The 22,759-nt window shown below is 55.3% G+C and overlaps 1 protein-coding gene across 1 annotated transcript; it reads right to left on the bottom strand.

Moving 5' to 3' along the window:
* Window positions 1-143: 143 nt before the first annotated feature.
* On the bottom strand, window positions 144-20,797 carry gpaa1 (glycosylphosphatidylinositol anchor attachment 1). Its single transcript, XM_055664883.1, is given in 14 exon segments — window positions 144-411; window positions 4,425-4,595; window positions 7,263-7,457; window positions 7,852-7,926; window positions 9,197-9,349; window positions 9,968-10,164; window positions 12,258-12,454; window positions 12,921-13,022; window positions 14,487-14,583; window positions 14,585-14,632; window positions 15,132-15,243; window positions 16,298-16,477; window positions 18,310-18,417; window positions 20,761-20,797. Coding segments are annotated over 13 exon segments (1,845 nt in total). The 5' UTR covers window positions 18,384-18,417; window positions 20,761-20,797; the 3' UTR covers window positions 144-167.
* Between the last annotated feature and the right edge of the window lie 1,962 nt (window positions 20,798-22,759).

Here is a 22,759-nt window from a genome sequence, read left to right as displayed (position 1 = left end):
TGGAGCACCCAGGGGTGGGAGGCTGGGGCACCCAGGGGTGGGGGAGAGAATGGGGCACCCAGGGGTGGGGGATGGGCACACCCAGGGGTGGGGGAGAGAATGGGGCACCCAGGGGGGGTGGGAGGAGCACCAGGGGGGGGGACCCAGGGTGGGGGGAGATTCTCCCCTCACTTCCAGAAGACGACGTTCCAGAGCAGCAGCCAGCAGGGGTAGATGAAGAGGACGAGGAAGGGGTAGGTGATGGCCCGGTACAGGTGGTGGTCCAGGATGGAGTCAGCCACAGCGTGCAGGAAGAGCTGCCAGCACTCCAGCACCGACAGCGGCGTCTCCAGCAGGTGGTGGTACAGAGAGATGCACAGGAGCAGCACCACCGCAGGGGACATCAGCAGCAGCAGCAACGCACTTAGTGCCCTGGGTGGACCGGGGGCAGGGGCGGGGCGGGGGAGAGGAGGGGGGGGGGGGGAGAGGAGGGGGAGGAAGGGGAGGAGGGGGGAGGGGGGAGGGGGGGGGGGGGGGGGGAGGGAGGGAGAGGGAGAGGGGGGGGAGGGGCAGAGGGCGGAGGGGGGAGAGAGAGGAGGGGGGAGAGAGGAAGGAGGGAGAGAGAGAGGGGAAGAGAGGGGTGAGAGAGTGGAAGAGAGAGAGGGGCAGAAAGGGAGAGAGAGGGGTGATACAGGGAGAGAGGGGGGGAGAGAGAGGACGGGGACAGAGAGAGGACGGGGACAGAGAGAGGAGGGAGGAGAGGAGGGGGGAGAGAGAGAATAGGGGGCGAGAATGGGGGGAGAGAGAGGAGTGGGGGGGCAGAGAGAGGAGGGGGCAGAGAGAGGAGGGGGGAGAGAGAGGAGGGGAGAGAGAGGAGGAGGGGAGAGGAGAGAGGAGGGGGAGAGGAGGAGAGAGAGGGGGGGGGAGGAGAGAGGGGGGAGAGAGGAGAGAGTGGAGTGAAAGAGAAGCAGTTTTAAAATCACTGTACAGTTCCCGACAGCTCTGCCACACCAGAGAGAGAGAGAGATGGTTGGGATGGGAGCTTCAAGTTCCTGAGTGTGAATATGGCCAACAATTTGACCTTGTCCAACACTGATGCTCAGGCCAAGAGCACACCAACGCCTCTCCTCCCTCAGAAGACCAAGGAGGTTCGGCACGTCTACAAGGAATCTCACCAACCTCTACAGACCCACTGTGAATGGCGTCCTGCCTTGGTTTATTAAGACAGGATTATTATTGTACTGAGGTACAGTGAAAAGCTCCTTGGCTGCGTGCCATCCAGTCAGAGAAAAGACCAGACGTGATTACAATCAAGCCGTCAACAGCGTACACATACAGGAATAAGGGAGTAACGTTTAGTGTAAGATAAAGTCCGAATATAGATATCCTGAGTGTCTCCAGTGAGATGGTTGGTAGCTCAGGACCGCTCTCTAGTTGTGGTAGGACGGTTCAGTTGCCTGATAACAGCTGGGAACAAACTGTCCCTGAACTTGCAGTAGTCTATGAGGGTATGAGAGAGGATCTCGCTCAAGTTGATTGGAGCAGGTTATTTGAGGGGAAAGGAACATCAGCCAAGTGGGATGTTTTTAAAAGCATCCTGCCAAAAGCTCAGGATATGCACGTCCCTGTTAGAGTGAAGGGCAAGGCAGGCAAACGTAAGGAAGCTTGGCTGACCAGAGAAATTTGAGGCCTTGATCAAGAATAAGAAGGATGCTTGGGACAGGGATAGGCAGCTTGGATCAAGTGCATCCCTGGAGGAGTTTCAGCAACTAAGGGGCAAACTAAAAAAGGAAATCAAAAGGGCAAAATGAACCCAGGAGATAGCTCTGGCTGATAGCATTAAGGACAATCCCAAGGGATTTTATAAATTCATAAATGGAAAAAGGCTAACTAGAGAGAGTGGGACCCCTCAGGATTCAAAGCGGTCGCCTCTGGGTGGAGCCACAGGAGATGGGCAAGGTCCTCAATGAGTATTTCTCCTCTGTATATATCGAGGAGAAAGACAGTAGGACGGAAGAACTTGGGGCTGTCAATGGAAGTGTCTTGAGAGCAGTCAGGGTTGCCATCGAAGAAGTACTGAAGGTACTGTCGTGTATGAAGGTAGACAAATCTCCAGGGCCTGATCAGATATATCCGAGGACATTGTGGGAAACTAGAGGAAATTGCGGGAGCCCTGGTTGAAATTTACGAGTCGTCTTTGAATACAGGAGAGGTGCCAGAAGACTGGAGGGTGTCAAATGTTGTGCCTCTATTCAGGAAGGGCTGCAGGAAAAATGCTGGGAACTATAGGCCAGTGAGTTTAATATCTGTAGCTGGAAAGTTATTAGAGAGTATTCTGAAGGATAGGATATACAGGCATTTGGATGGGCAAGGGCTGATTAGGGATAGTCAGCATGGTTTTGTACGTGGGAGGTTGTGTCTCACAATCCTGATTGAGTTTTTTGAAGACGTGACCAAAAAGGTCGATGAGGGCAGAGCTGTAGATGTTGTATACATGGACTTCAGCAAAGCATTTGACAAGGTTCTGCATGCTAGGCTGCTCTGGAAGGTTAGATCGCATGGGATTCAAAGAGAGATAACCGAATGGTTAGAAATTTGGTTTCATGGAAGGAAGCAGAGGGTGATGGTGGAAGGTTGCTTCTCGGACTGGAGGCCTGTGACTAGTGGTGTGCCTCAGGGTTCCTGTTTGTTATCTACATCAATGATTTGGATGAGAGCACACAGGGCAAGATTAGCAAGTTTGCTGATGATATAAAAGTGGGTGGTTTTGCAGATAGTGAAGATGGTTGTGAAAGATTGCAGCAGGATCTGGATCGATTGGCCAGGTGGGCTGAGGAATGGTTGGTGGAATTTAATACAGAGAAATGTGAGGTGTTGCATTTTGGGAAGTCTATCAAGGGCAGGACATACACAGTGAATGGTGGGGCTCTGGGGAGTGTTGTAGAGCAGAGGGATCTAGGAGTGCAGGTGCATGGTTCCTTGAAGGTCGAGTCACAGGTAGATAAGGTGGTCAAAAAGGCTTTTGGCACATTGGCCTTCATCAGGCAGGGTATTTAGTACAGAAGTTGGGAGGTCATGTTGCAGTTATATAAGACGTTGGCGAGGCCACATTTAGAGTATTGTGTTCAGCTCTGGGCACCATGTTATAGGAAAGATGTTGTCAAGCTGGAAAGGGTACAGAGAAGATTTACGAGGATGGTGCTAGGATTAGAGGGTGTGAGCTATAGGGAGAGGTTGAGTAGGCTGGGACTATTCCTTGGAGCGCAAGAGGATGAGGGGTGATCTTATAGAGGTGTAGAGAATCATGGGAGGAATAGATCGGGTGGATGCACAGAGACTCTGCCTAGTGTAGGAGAATCGAGGACTAGAGGACATCGGTTTAAGGTGAAGGGGAAAAGATTTAATAGGAATCTGAGGCGTAGCATTTTCACACAAGAGGTGGTGGGTATATGGAACACGCTGCCAGATGAGGTAGTTGAGGCTGGGACAAATCCCAACATTTAAGAAACAGTTAGGCAGGTACATTGATAGGGCAGGTTTGGAGGGATATGGGCCAACGTGGGCAGGTGGGACTAGTGCAGCTGGGACATGTTGGGCCGTGGGGCGTTTCCATGCTGTATCACTCTCTGACTCCAGTCTGTTACCAGGCTATTGAACGGTCCTGTCATAAGCTTGGGTGTATTCCTGATCTTCCAACCTACATCTTTGTGGACTTTGCACTTACTAGAATCAGCACTTTCTCTGTAAGTAACAGTACTTTGTGCCCTCTGGTATTTCTCTTTGCACTACCTGTTGTACGTGTGTGTGTGTGTGTGTGGCTGGATTATACAGTGTGGCTTGACCAGATCGTGTACAAACCTTTCAGTGTTCGACCCTTCGGCCCACAATGTCTGTGCTGAACATGATGCCAACTTAAACCAATACCAATCCCACATGACAGTAATAATCTAATATCTATCACTCTCGGCTCTCTCCCTGAACCACTCCCCCCCCCCCCCCCCCCCCCCCCGATCAACTACCCACCATCCTGTGTCGTCACCCCCCAGAGATCCCCCCCACCCCCCTTCCTTTAACTTCCCCACCACCCTGGGTAACCCCATCCCTTTCACATTCCGACCCCCCCCCAACCAAAACACCCCCCATCTTCCTGGACCCCCACCCCACCACCACTGATTAAAGCCACCCCTTCTCCCCCCCCCCCCCCCCCCCTTCCCCCCCCATCGACTCCTCCCCCCCATTGAACCCCCACCTTCCTGGGTTGTCACACCCCCTCTCCCCAGTGTATCCACCCCCCAATGTAACTCTCCCTTCCCCCCGATTGACCCCACCACTTCCCTGGGTCATCCCCTCTCCCCCCTCCCACAAACTAACCCCCCTTCACCTCAATCGACCCCCCCTTTCCACCACATTGACCCCCTCCCCCCCCCCCCCCCCCGGTGTCTCACTTGTAGGGTGCGGGCTGGGCCACAGCGGCAGCGGGCACCAGGGTAACGGCCAGGATGAAGCCCAGGGAGAAGTTGACCAGGGTGATGCCCCCCAGCAGCATGGCCAGGTAGAGCACGGCGATCAGCTTCAGCTCCATCCACCCTCGCTCTGTCACAGGCGCAGGGAGATCCCTGGGGGGAGAGGGGGAGAAAGTCACACACCACATCCTCACTCCCCAACCCCAATGCTCCGTCATGGAAGAGCCCTGGGGAGACGCAGAGAAGGGAGAGTCACACACACAGAATAAACCCCAACCCACTTCCCTCCGTCAGTGCTACTGGGTGAGTCCTGGGTGGGAGACTCACATTCACACACACACACACTCATGTGAACACACACACACATACTCATATGCAGACACACAGGCTCAGACACACACTCATGCTCACACGCACACGCTCACACAAACATACTCACACTCATGTGAACACACACACACGCAGACACGCTCACACACAGACACACTTGTGAACACACACACGCAGACACATGCTCACACAAACACACAGACAGACAAGCACACACGCTCAAACACACACTCATGCGAACAAATACATGCACACACGTAGGCACACATGCACACAGACACACACGTACACACACACACGCTCAGACACACACACGTACACAGACACACACGTACAGACACATGCACACACACACACATGCACACACATTCACACAGACACACACGTACAGACACACATGCACACAGACACACACACACGCACACAGACACACACGTAGACACACACGCTCACACAGACACACACGTACAGACACACATGCACACAGACACACAGGTACACAGACACACACGTAGACACACACGCTCACACACACACACGTACACAGACACACATGCACACACGCACCCTTCGGCCCACAATGTCCATGCTCAAGATGATGCAGATTAAACTAATCTCTGCCTGCACATGTTCCGTATCCCTCCATTCCCCGCTTATCCATGTGCCTCAAAAAGCCTCTTAAACACCATTATTCTACCTGCCTTCACCACCACCCCTGGCAACTCATTCCAAGCACCCACCACCCTCCTTGTACATCTCTAAATGCTTGTCTTATAGCCATGACCTCTAGTCTTTGATATTTCAACCCTGAGGAAAAGGTTCTAACCTTCAACCCTATCTATGCCTCCCATCATTTTATAGACATCTATCAGGTCTCCTCTCAACCTCCCACTTTCTAGAGCAAACAATCCAACCTCTCCCAGTAGCTGAAACCCTCTAATCCAGGCAGCGTTCTGGTGAACCTCCTCTGCACCCTCTCCAAAGCCTCCACATCCTTCCTGTATTGGGGCGACCAGAACTGCACACAATCCTCGCGATGTGGCCCGCCCAAAGCCTTATAAAGCTGCATCATAACTTCCTAACTCCTCTACTCAAAGCTCCAAGCCGAGCAAACCTTCATCACTCTGTCTACTTACAGGGAGCCGGAGTCTCGGAGCCCAGTGCTCTGTATGTTGATGGTCATTAGGATGCAGCCATTTACTGGATAATCTCAGATAAACACAAAAAGCTGCAGTAACTCAGCGGGGCAGGCAGCATCTCTGGAGAAAAAGAATGGGTGACGTTTCGGGTCCCCTAATTTTAGGAAGGACATTCTTGCTATTTAGGTTCACAAGGTTAATTCCCGAGATGGCGGGACTGTCAAATGCTGAGAGAATGGAGCGGCTGGGCTTGTATACACTGATACCTTAGAAGGATGAGAGGGTATCTTATTGAAACATATAAGATTATGAAGGGTTTGGACACGCTAGAGGCAGGAAACATGTTCCCGATGTTGGGGGAGTCCAGAACCAGGGGCCACAGGGGTAAGAATAAGGGGTAAGCCATTTAGAACAGAGATGAGGAAATACTTTTTCACCCAGAGGAGTTGTGAGTCTGTGGAATTCTCTGCCTCAGAGGGCGGTGGAGGCCGGTTCTCTGGATACTTCCAAGAGAGAGCTAGATAGGGCTCTTAAAGATAACGGAGTCAGAGGATATGGAGAGAAGGCAGGAACGGGGTACTGAATGGGGATGATCACATTGAATGGCGGTGCTGGCTCGAAGGGTCGAATGGCCTACTCCTGCACCTATTGTCTATTGAGACCCTCCGTCATTACCTCCAAACTTCCATGCATCAGCTCACGCTTGTCTGTAGTAATCTCCATCACCAATCCCACACTCAAATCCCCAACTGATCTATACCTTCCTGTACCTAGACACAACCTTCCACACTTTCCACAACTCGGCTCATTTTTGTCTAGTTTACAGATACAGCATGGAAACAGGCCCTTCGGCCCACCAAGTCCACGCCGACCAGCGATCACCCAGTCACACTAGTTCTGTGTTATCCCACTCTCTCTACACTCCCTACACACTAGGGGCAATTTACAAAGGGCCAATTAACCTACAAACCCGCACACCTTTGGGGTGTGGGAGGAAACCGGAACACCTGGGGAAAACCCACAGGTTCACAGGGAGAACATGCAAACTCCACACAGACAGCACCCAAGATCAGAATGGAACCCGGGTTGTGTTACTCCTTCAACTCATCCCCCCACCCCCCATCTCCCCCACCCTCACCCCTCCCCCATCTCCCCCCATCCTCACCTCTCCTCCCACCCACCCACTACCCCCCCCACCACCTTCATCCCTCCCCCTCACCCCTCTTCCCCCTCATCCCCTCCCCTCCCTCCCTCTCACCCCATCTTCCCCCCCATCCACATGCTCACAAGCCCCGTACACTCAGTCAACCCCCAGTCCTCCCCCCCCCCCCTCCACCCCCCGTGTGGGTACCTCTGTGTGTTGTGGGGCAGGGCGAGGCCGGCCACGTAGATGGCGATGGAGGTGAGGACCACGGCCTCGGTCTCGGAAACGGGGAAGTGTTCAGTGGCGGTGCCCTGGCACAGGAGGGGCACGAAGTACAGGGCCAGCCCCATGGCGTGGCTGATCAGCAGCGGCGTCACCATCGTCAGCAACCCGGGGCGCGCACCTCCTGGAGACAGGGCACGGTGATGGGGGGGCACGCTCCCTCCACTCTCCCTGCCCACCCTCCTCCCCAACCCCACCCACCCTCACCCTCGCCCTCACTGCCCCTCCCACATAGTGCTGCCCCTCCCTCACACCACCCCCGATGGGGACCATGACAGCAGCCACCTCGTGGCGATCCCCGGATACGACGGCACGACGCACTCTGGGACGGGTCGGGCCACCAGGTCTGTCAACATGTTGGACGACAGAAGCCGACAGCGAGCGAACGACCCCCACCGCCTCCCCACAAACCCTCCCTCGCCCCCCCCACCCACTGCACCACCACCCCCTCCCTACTGCCCCTCCCTCCCACACTGACTGGAGTATATACCCCCCCCCCCCCCCCCACCGCCCCTCCCTCCGTACCTCCTCCATTGGCTCCTTCTGACTGCTGCTCCCCTTGGACAGTTTGATCCACAGGTCGAGAGCGTGCAGGTTGTGTTGAGGAAATCACCGGCCTATAGAACAGCAGCCTGGCCCACATTACCCACCCCACATTACCACCCCCCCCCCCCCCCCCCCACACCCCCCGCATTTCCACATCTCTCTACGGCTAGGAGTCGGCGTGAGGTAGCAGCAATGCAGGCCCTTCGGCCCGCAACGTCCGTGCTACCACACCGTTCCCGGCCCATTGTCTCAGTGCACACGCTGTGTCGTGTGTGTTGCGCGAGTGTCTGCCCCACCACCCCCTTCTGGCCCTAGAGGAGGGGGGGGAGAGAGGAGGGGGGGGAGAGGGGGGAGGGGGGGGGAGAGAGGAGGGGGGAGAGAGAGGAGGGGGGAGAGAGGAGGGGGGAGAGAGGAGGGGGGAGAGAGGAGGAGGGGGGAGAGAGGAGGGGGGAGAGGATGGATGGGAGAGAGAGGAGGGGGAAGAGAGGAGCGGAGGAGGGGGGGGGAGGAGAGAGGGGGGAGGGGGGGGGAGAGGAGGGGGGGAGGAGGAGGGGGGAGGAGGAGGGGGGAGGAGGAGGGGGGGAGGAGGAGGAGGGGGGGAGGAGGAGGGGGGGGAGAGGAGGAGACAGGGGGAGGGGGGGAGGAGAGGAGGGAGGTAGAGAGGAGAGGAGAGGGAGAGAGGGGAGGGGGCGGGGGAGAGAGGAGGGGGGGGGGAGGAGGCGGGGAGAGAGGAGGGGGAGAGGAGGGGGGGGGAGAGGAGGGGGGAGAGAGGAGGGGGGAGAGAGGAGAGGGGGGAGAGGGGGGGGAGGAGAGGGGGGGAGCGAGGGGGGGGGGGGGGAGGAGGGGGGAGGGGGGGGAGGAGGGGGGAGAGAGGAGGGGGAGGAGGAGGAGGGGGAGAGAGAGGGGGGAGAGGAGGAGGGGGGAGGAGGAGGGGGAGGAGAGAGGGAGAGGGGGGTGAGGGGGAGGGGAGGAGGGGGGAGAGAGGAGGGGGGGGAGAGAGGAGGGGGGGAGGGAGGAGAGGAGGAGGAGGGGGGGAGAGAGGAGGGGGGAGAGGAGGAGGGAGGGAGGGGGGGGAGGGAGGAGAGAGAGAGGAGGGGGGAGAGGATGGGGGGAGGGGGGAGAGGAGGAGGGGGGAGGGGGAGGAGGAGGGGGGAGCGAGGAGGGGGAGAGAGGAGGCGGGAGGAGAGGATGGGGGCTTGGGAGAGGAGGAGGGGGGGGGGGGGGGGGGGGAGAGTAGGGGAAGGGGGAGAGAGGGGGTGGGGGGGAGGGGAAGGAGAGGGGGGGGAGTAGGGGTCCAAGGGTGAAAGGATATGGTGAGCAGGAGGATGAGGAGGAGGAAGATGAAGGCGGGCATGTAGAGGCCGATGGAGACGAAGCGGGTGAGGCTGGGCAGCAGGTAGAAGAAGTACGACTGGTGGAGACGCTCCAGCAGGTTGTTGAGCTTCCGCACCATCCCCTCAAACAGCCTGCGGCCGGGAGAGAGACAGTGTCAGAGAGCCCGGCCTAGCCTACAGCCCAGTAATACCCAGCCCAGCCTGTCAGCACTATACCAGCCGCACCCGTCCCCCATCACTGATTGATCCCCTGCTCAGCATTCCCCCTCCCCCCTCCCCCTCCCAAACATCACATACTGTCCCTGATCCTGAACACACCCCACTCCCCTTTCCCCCACCCCCTTCCCCTAGTCCTGTCTTCACCAGTTCTCCCCACCGTCCCCTTACTCTGTCCCCACCCCCATCCCGTCCCCCCCCCCCCTTCCTCCTGCCCCAGCCCCATCCTCTCCCCCCCCACCCCCCCCCAGCCCCGTTCTCACTTGCCAACGGTGACCATGTCGAACTTGTCCCCGTCCCCCCCCCCTCTACTCCCCCCCGCCCCCCCAGCCCCGTTCTCACTTGCCCAAGGTGACCATGTCGAACTTGTCCCCGTCCCCCCCCCCCCCCCTCTACTCCCCCCCGCCCCCCCAGCCCCGTTCTCACTTGCCCACGGTGGACCATGTCAAACTTGTCCCCATCCCCCCATATACTGCCCAGCTCTCCCCCCCCCCCCCCCCCCCCCCCCCCCCCTCCCCACAGCCCCGCTCTCACTTGCCCACGGTGACCATGTCGAACTTGTACTGGCGGAAGCTGTTGATGCCGCGGACGGTGACGGCCTCGATGTGGTAGCGCAGGAAGAGGCCGTGGTCTCCCTGGGCCTTGCCCGAGCCCTGCTTCAGCACCATCAGCAGCAGCGTGTGCAACGAGTGCAGGTACCCCTCCAATGTGTCCACATCTGACCGCGGCAGCTGCAACACACACACACACACCCTCAGCACCAGGGACACACAGAGAGGGAGTGGACGGGGGCCGGTGGGCTGGGAGCTGGAGATAGTGCAGCAGCCGGGGGGAGGGGGGATCGCGTGGATCTGTCCTCGCTGGAGACCCCAGGAGGTGGACGAGCGCGCGGATCAGACGCGGACTGCAGTGGCACGGAGCGGTGGAGCTGCACTGGAGGACACCGACAAGGTCGCATGGCCAGACCAACCCCTGCAACTCCCACCCGGTGCCCTTTATCCTGTATCTGTACACTGTGGACAGCTTGATTGTGATCATGTACAGTCGTTATACTGACTGGTTGGCGCCCAACAAAAAAAGCTTTTCACTGTATCTCGGTACACGTGGCAGTAAACTAAACTATACTAAACAAAGGGCCTTTAAGGCCAAGGTTAGTTGTATAGGGCTCTGGTGAGACCACATCTGGAGTAGTGTGTACAGTTTTGGTCTCCTAACTTGAGGAAGGACATCCTTGTGATTGAGGCAGTGCAGCGTAGGTTCACGAAATTTATCCCTGGGATGGCGGGAATGTCATATGAAGAAAGATTGAAAAGACTAGGCTTGTATTCACTGGAGAAGGGTTTTGTCTGAAAAAGGGTTTCGACCCGAAGCGTTGCATATTTCCTTCGCTCCGTAGATGCTGCCTCACCCGCAGAATTCTCCAGCATTTTTGTCTACCTTGTATTCACTGGAGTTTAGAAGGACGAGGGGGAAATCTTATAGAAATATATACAATTATAAAAGGACTGGACAAGCTAGATGCAGGAAAAATGTTCCCAATGTTGAGCGTGTCCAGAACCAGGTGCCACAGTCCAAGAATAAAGGGGAGGCCATTTAAGACTGAGGTGAGATAAAACGTTTTCACCCAGAGAGTTGTGAATTTGTGGAATTCTCTGCCACAGAGTGCAGTGGAGGCCAAGTCACTGGATGGATTTAAGAGAGTTAGATAGAGCTCTAGGGGCTAGTGGAATCAAGGGATATGGGGAGAAGGCAGGCACAGGTTATTGATTGGGGACGATCAGCCATGATCGCAATGAATGGCTGGCTCGAAGGGCCGAATGGCCTCCTCCTGCACCTATTTTCTATGTTTCTATGTTAGACTCGATCTTGAAACTCGAAGGGCACAAAGGGTGCCAGAAACATGGCGACTGCCTTCTCCCACATAATCCATATTCCACCATTCCCTGTACATCCCTGTGCCGATCTAAAAAGCTCTTAAACACCACTATCATATCTGCCTGCACCACCTCCCCTGGCAGCACCAGTTCCAGGCAGTCACCACCCTCTGTGTAAAATACTTGGCCCGCACATCCCCATTGAACTTTGCCCCTCTCAACTGAAAGCTAGGACCAGAACTGCATCCAACTGCAGCCGAGCCAAAGTTTATAAAGCTGCATCACAGCGTTGACATTTCCACCCCGTCTACTCTATCCGTGCCTGGCATCATTTCATACACTTCCATCACATCTCCTCTCAGCCTCTGACCCCCTCGATAAACAATCCAAGCTTGTCCAACCTCTTCTTATAGCTAATACCCCCTAATCCAGGAAATGAAGAACTTGGTGGGCACAAGGGCCTGTTTCCACACTGTATCTCTGAACCAAGCTCAACTAGGTGGAAACATCCTCCCCACATCCTCCACCTGAGGAACTGCAGATGTTGCCTTACAAAAAAAAGACAGGAAGTGCTGAAGTAATTCAGCGGATTAGGCAACATACTTGGTGCGGGCAGCACCCACCTCACTCACCCTGGATGGTGCAGATGACACTCACCTCGCCCTGGTTGCTACACCCACCTCGCCCTGGGTGCTACAGATGGCACCCACTTTACCCTGGCTCCTACACCCACCTCACCCTGGGCACTACACCCACCTCACCCTGGGGGCTATACCCACTTTACCCCGAGCGCTACACCCACCTCACCCTGGGGGCTATACCCACTTTACCCTGGGCACTACACCCACCTCACCCTGGGGGCTATACCCACTTTACCCTGGGCGCTACACCCACCACACCATGGGTGCTATACACCCACCTCACCCATGGGTGGCGCAGACAACACCCACCTTGCCCTGGATGGTGCAGAGGACGCCATTCTTCTGGCAGAAGGATGAGAAGAGGTTGACCAGGTCGAGGTTGGGCAGCTGGCCGTTCAGCCCCTCCACGCTGATGTCGAAGCTGGTGACGACGTCGCTGCTCATCTCCACGGTGATGGCGGCCTGGATGGTGCCAGCCCGGCCCTGCATTGCCGACGAGCTGATCTCTGTGGCGGCGGGACGGAGAGTGTCAGTGACCGGGGAGAGACCGTGCAAAGTTGGGGGCACAGACGCCGGGATAGGGCGCATGTGGGGAGCACGTTCCCACTAGTTTAGTTTGGAGATACAGCGCAGAAACACGCCCTTCAGCCCACCGAATCCGCACCGGCCCTCGACCCCCGCACATTAACACTATCCGACACACACCAGGGACAATTTACATTTACACCAAGTCAATTAACCTACAAACCTGTACGTGTTTGGAGTGTGGGAGGAAACCGAAGCACCCGGAGGAAACTCATGCGGTCACGGGGAGAACGTACAAACTATGTACAGACAGCACCCATAGTCAGAATCAAACCCGGGATTCTTGCACTGTAAGGTGAGGTGTTGGGTGGTGTGGGTGATGGGGATGGGGCTGGGGAGGGGTGTAGTGATGGGAACGGGAACCAGGATGAGGCGGTGGATGCTGACCTGTAACGTTAACGTCGTGGTAGGCCTCGAGCCAGGCCTCCATGCCTATCATGTCGTGCTCATTGAAGAGGAAGATGATGTCCTTGGCCCAGTAGATCTGACCTGTGGGGAGATGGGGATAGAGGCTCAGCTTAATGTCCGCACACACACACACACCATCAATGAGCTCACACACACCATCAATCTCACACACACACCATCTATCTCACACACACACACACCATCAATGAGCTCACACACACACACACCATCAATGAGCTCACACACACACACACCATTAATGAGCTCACACACACACACACCATCAATCTCACACACACACACCATCAATCTCTCACACACACACACCATCAATGAGCTCACACACACACACACCATCAATCTCACACACACACCATCAATCTCACACACACACCATCAATCTCACACACACACCATCAATCTCACACACACACCATCAATCTCACACACACACCATCAATCTCACACACACACCATCACTCTCACACACACACCATCAATCTCACACACACACCATCAATGAGCTCACACACACACCATCAATCTCACACACACCATCAATCTCACACACACACCATCAATCTCACACCCACCATCAATGAGGTCTCGGCACCCTCTCCAGCACCAGCTCCAAACACCGCCATCCTGTGCGCTTAGCTTGTCTTAGACTTGGGCCCTTCGGCCCACCATGTCTACACTGAACATGGTCCAAGTTAAATTGATCTACTCTGCCTGCACATGATTCTTATCCCCCCATTCCCAGCATATCCATGTTCCCATCCTATTTTTTAATTTTTTTATTTATTTTTATTAGAAGCAATTGTACACGGATAAATCGCTCGGCATCTACAATTATTGTACAGCTTCATTTTTTTCCAAATTTTATCATAACAAACACACAGTAGACAGAGAACAAAAAAACAACAATTAAAGAAACGAAAAAATAAATAAATAAAAATAAAATAAAAAATCGAATAAAAACAAAAACAAACTAACAAACCCAAAAACAAACAAACAAACAAACAAAACAAACAAAAAAAAGGGCTCTTAAACACCACTATCGTATCTGCCTCTACCACCACTCCTGGCAGCGCGTTCCAGGTACCCACGTGTAAAATTCTTGCCTCACGCCTTTCCCCCTCTCACCTTATAACAATGCCCTCTAGTGTTGGACATTTCCACCCTGGGGAAAGGTTCTGACTCTCCCAATCTGCGCCTCTTATAATTGTGTATATTTACTTAAATCCGGTCTCCCTCATCCTCAAATGCTCCAGAGAAAGTAAATGAAAGTAATGGTAAAAGTTAACGATAAAAGCTACAAGCTGAAAGTAGACAGCTGAAAGTGAACCGCTGTGAGGAGGGGGGGGGGGGGGGGGGGGGGGGGGGGGGGGAGAAAAAGGAAACCTGGCACAGGCTACTTTGTAACTTTGTCAGTGCCCTTTATGTGGTGACTATTGCATACAAGTGACAATAATGTATACAATTCAATTCAAGTACGGTACAGTGGAGTGCGGTGAGCTGGTGTGAGCAGTAAGGGACACTGACCTCGGAAGTAGGATGCGAGTGCCAGGAGCAGGCCGGCTGCCTGGCTGTTGTGCTTCATCTCCACCTGCGTGCTGAGGACGATGGACTCGGTGCTGGCCCGCCCGCGACGCCCGCAGGATGCCGTACACGTTGGTGCCCTTCACCATCTGTGGGCAAGAGCAGCCATCACATCTCTGCCCAACACCTAGTTTGCCCTCTGGCACCCAGACAGTGGCTCAGGGGAGGGGACTGGGAGAGTGAGTGAGAAGGGGGGAGAGGGAGGTGTTGGATGGGAGGGGATGGATGGGGGGGGGGGGGGGGTGCAGGAAGGAAGAGGAGAGGGAGGACGGAAGGAGAGAGGGGGGGAATGGGGAGGGGAAAGGAGGGGGAGGTGAAAGGAAAGGAGAGGGGGGGGGGAGAGAGAGAGGAGGGGAGCGAGGGGGAAGGGGAGGAGGGGGGAGGTGAAAGGATGGGGGGGGGGTGAAAGGATGGGAAAGGAAGGGGGGAGGTGGGGAGGAGGGGGGGAGGGGAGGATAGGGAGAGGGAGAGGGGGGGGGGGGGGGAGAGGGAGAGGGGGATAGGAGAGACGGGGAGAGACGGGGAGGGAGGGGAATGAGGGGGAGGAAGAGGGGAAGGAAGTTGACAGTGACAGAGTGCGTTACATACGTATCTCTCGCGGATCTCGTCGGGGAAGGGCAGGGTGCGGGAGAAGCTGTGGGCGTGGGTCTCCAGCCCAAGGCCGCTCATCGTCTTCAGCAGCCAGTCCACGGGCATCCCCCTGCACGAGAGAGGAGAGCAGGTGAGAGGAGGTCCCTCCGTCCCCATTGTTTAATTATTCTGTTTTTTTTTATTATTCTGTATCTTCTCTCTTTCTATTTTTTTGTTATTTCTTTATGCACAACTACTACGGACTGATGCAAAACTGCATTTCGTTGTACTCATACTTGTATTTGTGCGATGACATTAAAGTTGAATTGAATTGAATTGAATTGAGATAAAGGCGAGGGGAGGGGGAGGGGGGGGGGGGGGGAGGTGGGGGGGAGGCGTGGGGGGGAGGCGAGTTAAGTTTAGCGATTCAATGTGGAAGCAGGCCCTCTGGCCCACCAAGTCTACGCCGACCAGCGATTACGCCAGTTCCATCCTCCACTAGAAGGGAAATAGACAGAAGCCAGTAAACCAGGGGTGCTGCCAGGGGTGGTGGTGGAGGCAGATATGATATGCGGGGAATGGAGCGAAATGGATCACGTGCTGGCAGAGATTAGTTTAACTTGGACCGTGTTGGGCACGGACATTGTAGGCTGAAGGGCCTGTTCCTGCGTTGCACCCTCTGTGTTTGAGTAGTTTGTTGAACCCCAACCACTACGATGAGAAGTGCGAGCATGAACTCGCTCATCGTTGCCGGTTGCCGCTCCCCACCACCCCCCTCCCCACCGCCCCCCCCCTTCCCTGCCCGCTCCCCCACTACCATGCTCCGCACCACACCATGCTCCCCAAACCACCCGGCCCTCCCATGCTCATCCCTTCCTTCCCCCTCCCCCCCTGTCCACTCCCCACCACCATGCTCCCCATCGTCTCCTCCCCACTCCTGCACCCCAATCCGCCTGTACCCATCCGCCCGCATATCACCCCGTCCCCTCCCATGCACATCCTTTCCCTCCCTCCCCACCCCCATCGCCTATCCCCCCCCCTTCCCGTCCCATCCCCCCCCCTCCACTCCCCCATCCCCACCCCCCCTTCCCCTCCCCTATCCCTCCCATCCCCCCCCTCCCCCCTCCCCCCCCTATCCCCCATTCCCCTCCCCCATCCATCCACCCCCTACACCCCCTGCTTACGCTGCCCGCTTGCGGTGGCCTGAGAGCTCGCGAGCGTAGGAGAGGGCTCTGTCGCCGAAGACAAAGTTTTCATCCACCATGGTGGAGCCCATGGCGTTCTCCGACGTGTACATGCGCAGGATGAAGGGCTCGAAGGCCAGGCCCAGGAACCACGTGATGCCTGCCACGTAGCACAGGAGGCTGTGGGCACAGCACAGGGTCACACACGGCCCAAAACCCCCCCCCCCCCCCCCCCCCCCCACACACACGCACACAGGGTCACACAGTCCACACCATCACACACACCCACACACAGTCCACAGTCTCACACACACACCCCCACAGTCCACACCATCTCACACACACACACATGGTCACACCCACACCCCCCACACAGTCCACACAGTCTCACACCACCCCCACACCCCACACAGTCCACACGGTCACACCCACCCACACACAATCCATATCAACACATACACACGGTCACACATGCTCACACACACCCACACCCCGGCACACACACACACGGTCACACACGGACAAACACTGGCATCACACACAACACACAGTCAGATTCTCCGGCACAGTGCCGACCTACAGTCCATACCCATCATACACGCACACTGTGTCAGGACACATCAACGCACCACACTGACCCATAGTCAACCCCCCCGCCCCGTCACACACAGACACACACACACACACGGACGACACAAGCTGGCACAGCGCCGACAATAGCCCACACCCTGCCACACACACCCTGCACGTATATTGGCATCACACCGCACCGACCCACAGTCAAACACACATAACCCATCACCGCACCGGCCAACAGTCCATACGCCTCCTCGTCTCTCTTGCACACACACAGGGTCAGACACGGCCGGCACGACCCGGCAAGGTACATCACCGATCCAGTCAATCCCTCCATCCCAGCACCTTCTCCCCGGGGTGAGGATCAGACACAGTGTGAAGCTCCCGTTACATAGAAACATAGAAAATAGGTAAGCCATTCGGCCCTTCGAGCCTGAACTGCCATTCAATATGATCATGGCTGATCATCCAACTCATTATCCTGTATCTGCCCTCTCTCCATACCCCCTGATCCCTTTAGCCACAAGGGCCACATCTAACTCCCTCTTAAATATAGCCAATGAACTGGCCTCAACTACCTTCTGTGGCAGGGAGTTCCAGAGATTCACCACTCTCTGTGTGAAAAATGTTTTTCTCATCTCGGTCCTAAAGGATTTCCCCTTTATCCTTAAACTGTGACCCCTTGTCCTTGACTTCCCTAACATCGGGAACAATCTTCCTGCATCTAGCCTGTCCAACCCCTTAAGAATTTTGTAAGTTTCTATAAGATCCCCCCTCAATCTTGTAAATTCTAGCGAGTACAAGCCGAGTCTATCCAGTCTTTCTTCATATGAAAGTCCTGCCATCCCAGGAATCAGTCTGGTGAGCCTTCTCTGTACTCTCTCTCTGGCAAGAATGTCTTTCACCAGGATAACACACAGTTTATCACTGTATCTCGATACAGGTGACAATAATAAACAAATACAGGTCCACCACTGATTTTCCCGGCAACTGGTGTTTCAGGAAGTTGATATAATCCAGACACAATTACGAGAGCGCACTTGAAATCCCCCTGGGTAGTCCCCCTGAAAATATACCGCCTAGGCCGGGTGAGGTGGCTGATCTCGACCTCATTAGGACTTCACGGCCAATTGGCGGGTCAAATTTGGCCCCTGGTGCCGGGGCTCTGGAACTCTGGCCCAGCCGGAGCCAGCAGTTCCAGTACCGACCGCTGGATTCTTCTCAGAGGCCGTGGCCTCTGTTCGCCCAGCAAAATAGATAATCCAGCAACGGTTCAATGGTTTCTCTATTATCACGTGTACCAAGGTACCCATTCTTTTGCACACAGATCAGCAAGTCCATCACCAGTACTGAAGGCTGTGGAACCAGGCGTGCTGGGAAATCGGTGGTGGCCCTGTACTAATCCTTCAGCCAGTGGCTGTTGAAAGCCCACTCACCAGAGCGGTGCGTTCATCCTGGTGATGATGTCGGTCAGGACCTGCCGGTGGTTGGGGTCTGAGAGGAGCCCCATCTTCCCGCCTTCACCCCGGCAGCTACCACCAACGCTGCAGGACACAGAGGGAAAGGGTGTTTCAACCTCACTCTGACCGGGCAACGGTTCACAATTTATAGTAGAATTAGGCCATTTGGCCCATCGAGTCCACTCCGCCATTCGATCATGGTTTATCTCTGCCTCCTAATCCCATTTTCCTGCCTTCTCCCCATCACCCTTGACACCCATTCTAATCAAGAATCTGACGATTTCTGCCTTTAAAAACATCCATTGACTTGGCCTCCACAGCCCTCTGTGGCAATGAGTTCCACAGATTAACTACTCTCTGACTAAAGAAGTTCGTCCCCACCTTTCTAAAAGAGCGTCCTTCAATTCTGAGGCTATAACCTCTGGTCCTAGACTCTCTCACCAGTGGAAACATCCTCTCTACATCCACTCTATCTATGCCTTTCATTATTCTGTACTTTTCAATGAGGTCACCCCTCAATCTTCTAAACTCCAGCGAGTACAGGCCCAGTGCTGTCAAATGCTCAACATATGCAAACCCACTCATTCCTGGAATCATTCTTGTAAACCTCCTATGGCCCCTCTCCAGAGCCACACATCATTCCTCAGATATGGGGCTCAAATTTGTCACAGCACTTCAGATACGGCCTGACCAACACCTTATAGAGCCTCAGCATTTCATCTCTTTTTGAATTTAAATCCTCTTGATATAAATGCCAGCATTGAATTTGCCTTCCTTACTACCGATTCGATTTGCAAATTAACCTTTTGGGAGTCACCTCGGATTTTTGGATTCTCTCCATTTGGAAAATAACCTACGCCTTTATTCTAATTACCAAAATGCATGACTGCACACTTTGCTATACTGAATTACATCTGCCACTTCTCTGCCCACTCTCCTAACCTGTCCAAGTCCTTCTGCAGTGTCCTTGCTTCCTCTACGCTGCCTGCCCTTCCACCTATCTTAGCATCATCTGCAAACTTGTCCACAAAGCCCTCAATCCCCTTATGCAAATCATTAATATACAACATGAAGAGAAGCAGCCCCAGCACCGACCCTTGCCAAACTCCACTAGTCACTGGCTGCCAATCTGAAAAAGTGCCTTTTATTGCGACTCTTTGCCTTCTGCCATTCAGCCAACCCACTATCCACACTAGTAACCTCTCTTCAATATCATGGGCTCTCATCTTCCATAGCAGCCTGATATGCGGCACCTTATCAAATGCCTTCTGAAAACCTAGGTAAACCACATCTACGGCCCCCCCTCTGTCTGTCCTGCTATTAAAGAACTCCAGTGGATTCAATAGTCAATCTATCTTTAAAAGCTCTATCTAACCCTCTCTGGAAAGCATCCAGAGAATTGGCCTCCACTGCCTTCTGAGGCAGAGAATTCCACAGATTCATAACTGTGGCAGGGTTAAGAAGGAAATGCCCCATTGTTCCACATCCCATTTGGGGGGATGGTGGGGCGAAGGAATGAGGAGGGTTGATGCAGTGAGGAGGAGAGGTGAGATCATGAAAGGTGAGGGCAATGAGGGGAGTGGGGAGAATGAGGAGGGACTGGTGTGATGATGGAGGAGGATGAGGGAGTGGGGAGTAAGGAGGGGATGGAGTGAGGAGGAGAAGAGGGAGTGAGGAGAAGGAGGAAGAGGGGGAATGAGGGCGAGGAGGGAGTGAAGGGGAGAAGGAGTGAGGAGGGTGAAGGAGTGAGGAGGCAGAGGGAGGGGAGGAGAGGAGGAGTAGGAGGAGGAGGGAGGAGGGGGAGTGAGGGAGAGAGGGAGGGTGAGAGGAGGGGAAGAGTGAAAGGGAGGGAGTGAGGAGGGGAGAAGGAGGGTGAAGGGGAGGGGAGGAGGGAGGGGGAGTGGAGAGGAGGGAGGGGGAGTAGGAGAGAGGGGGAGTGAGGGTGAGAGAGGGAAGAAGGTGAGGGGGAGGAGAGTGAGGAGGAGGATGAGGGAGTGGGGATGGAGGGAGTGAGGAGGAGGAGAGGGAGGAGGGGGGAGTAGGAGGAGGAGGAGGAGGAGGAGGGGGTAGTAGGAAGAGGGGGAGTGAGGATGAGAGGGGGAAGAAGGTGAGGGGGAGGGAGTGAGGATGGGGAGAGAGTGATGAGGAGGATGAGGAAGAGGGGGAGGGAGTGAGGAGGGAGAGGGAGTGAGGAGGGGGAGTAAGGCGAAGGGGGAGGAGGAGGAGGAGGGGGAGTGAGGAGGAGAGAGTGAAGAAGGTGAGGGTGGAGGATGAGTGAGTGGGGATAGCAGCCGGCGGCCGGGCCGAATGGCCCCAGGTGGGGGGAGGGGGTGGTTCAGCCGCGCACGGTTTAGTTGCCATGACGACGGCGCGGGGCCGGGGCCCAGGCCCAGCACGCGGTCCCCGCTCGCTCACTCACTCACTCACCCGGCGCCCCGACCCCAGCCCAGCCCCACCGCCCGGACCCGCTCACCGGCTGCACCGCCCGCACCGACCTGCCGCGCCGGAAACAGCCCGCCCGCCCGGACCTCACACCGCGGGACCCGGACACACTTCCGGAACCCGCGTCCGCTGCTCAGTCGAGTTTAGAGAAGACCAGGCCCTTCGGCCCATCGAGTCCGCACCGGCCCGCGATCCCCAGCACACGGCGGGCAATCTTACAATTACACCCAAGCCAACTGACCTGCAAACCTGCACGTATTTTGGAGTGTGGGAGGAAACCGGAGCTCCCGGAGAAAACCCACGCGGTCACTGGGGCAGAACGTGCGGGGGAGGGAGTGACTGTACCCTCATCCTCCGCACAGACAGCACCCGCAGTCGGGATCGAGCTGTGAGGCAGCGACTGTACCGCTGTGTAGTTGGGGTGGAGGGAGGGGTGCCGGGTCTGTGTGATGGAGTGCGAGTTGTAGAGAGAGGGGACGCGAGGAGCTGTATGATTAAGCTCTGGGGATGGGGATGGGTGGGGGGGGCTGGTTCTTGGGTGGGAGTTGACTGTGGTGCTACCCCCCCCCACCCCTTCTGCTGCAACTGTCCCTATACCTCCTCCCTCAACTCCATCTGGGGATCTCCGCCTAGCGGAGCTGGTCCTTACCCGTAACTTTTCGTTTGACTCCTCCCTTTTCCTCCAAATCCAAGGTGTAGCTATGGGCACGCGCATGGGCCACAGCTATGCCTGCTTCTTTGTAGCGTACGTCGAACAATCTTTGTTTGAGGGGTACCCTGGCCCTATCTCCGAACTCTACCTCCGCTTCATCGACGACTGCATTGGTGCTAACACCTGCACCCATGCAGAACTGACTGACTTCATCCATTTCACCACTAACTTCCATCCGACACTCAAATTCACCTGGACCATTTCCGACATCTCCCTACTGTTTCTAGACCTCACTATCTCCATCGCAGGTGACAAGACTACTGACCGACATCTACTATTAACCCACTGACTACCATCTTCTACCCACCCTGCTTCTTGTCTCCTACTCCCAATTCCTCCTTCTATGCCACATCTGCACCCAGGATGAGGTGTTCCAAACCAGGGCATTGGAGATGTCCTCATTCTTTAGGGAACGGGGGTTCCCCTCTTCGACTATAGATGAGGCTCTCACCAGGGTCTCTTCTATACCACGTAACTCTGCCCTCACTCTCCATCCACCCACTCATTAGAAGGGCAGAGTCCCCCTTGTCCTCACCTTCCACCCTACCAACCGTCACATACAACAAATAATCCTCCGACATTTTCGCCACTTCCAACGGGATCCCACCACTGGCCACATCTTCCCATCTCCTCCCCTTTCAGCTTTGAAGCACTTTGAAACAGCTGTGAAACACGGTGGTGTGGGTGTTATGGCCTGGGCATGCATGGCTGCTGAAGGTAATGGCTCACTTATCTTCATTGAGGATACAACTGCTGATGGTAGTAGCATAATGAATTCTGAAGTGTATAGACACATCCTATCTGCTCAAGTTCAAACAAATGCCTCAAAACCCATTGGCCGGCAGTTCATTCTGCAGCAAGACAAAGATCCCAAACATACTGCTAAAGCAACAAAGGAATTTTTTCAAAGCTAAAAAATGGTCAATTCTTGAGTAGCTAAGTCAATCACCGGATCTGAACCCAATTGAGCATGCCTTTTATATGCTGAATTGAAAACTGAAGGGGACTAGCCCCCAAAACAAGCATAAGTTAAGGGTGGCTGCAATACAGGCCCGGCTGAGCATCACCAGAGAAGACACCCAGCAACTGGTGATGTCCATGAATCACAGACTTCAAGCAGTCATTGCATGCAAAGGATGTGCAACAAAATACTAAACATGACAACTTTCATTTACAAATATTGCTGTGTCCCAAACATTATGGTGCCCTGAAATGGGGGGGGGGGGGGGGGGGGCTATGTATAACCACTTGTAATTTCTACATGGTGAAACC

This window comes from Leucoraja erinacea, chromosome 2, assembly GCF_028641065.1.
Source record: "Leucoraja erinacea ecotype New England chromosome 2, Leri_hhj_1, whole genome shotgun sequence".
Lineage (NCBI taxonomy): Eukaryota > Metazoa > Chordata > Chondrichthyes > Rajiformes > Rajidae > Leucoraja > Leucoraja erinaceus.
The sequence above is the reverse complement of the archived record's forward strand: the minus strand, read 5'-3'. Positions and strand labels throughout refer to the sequence as shown.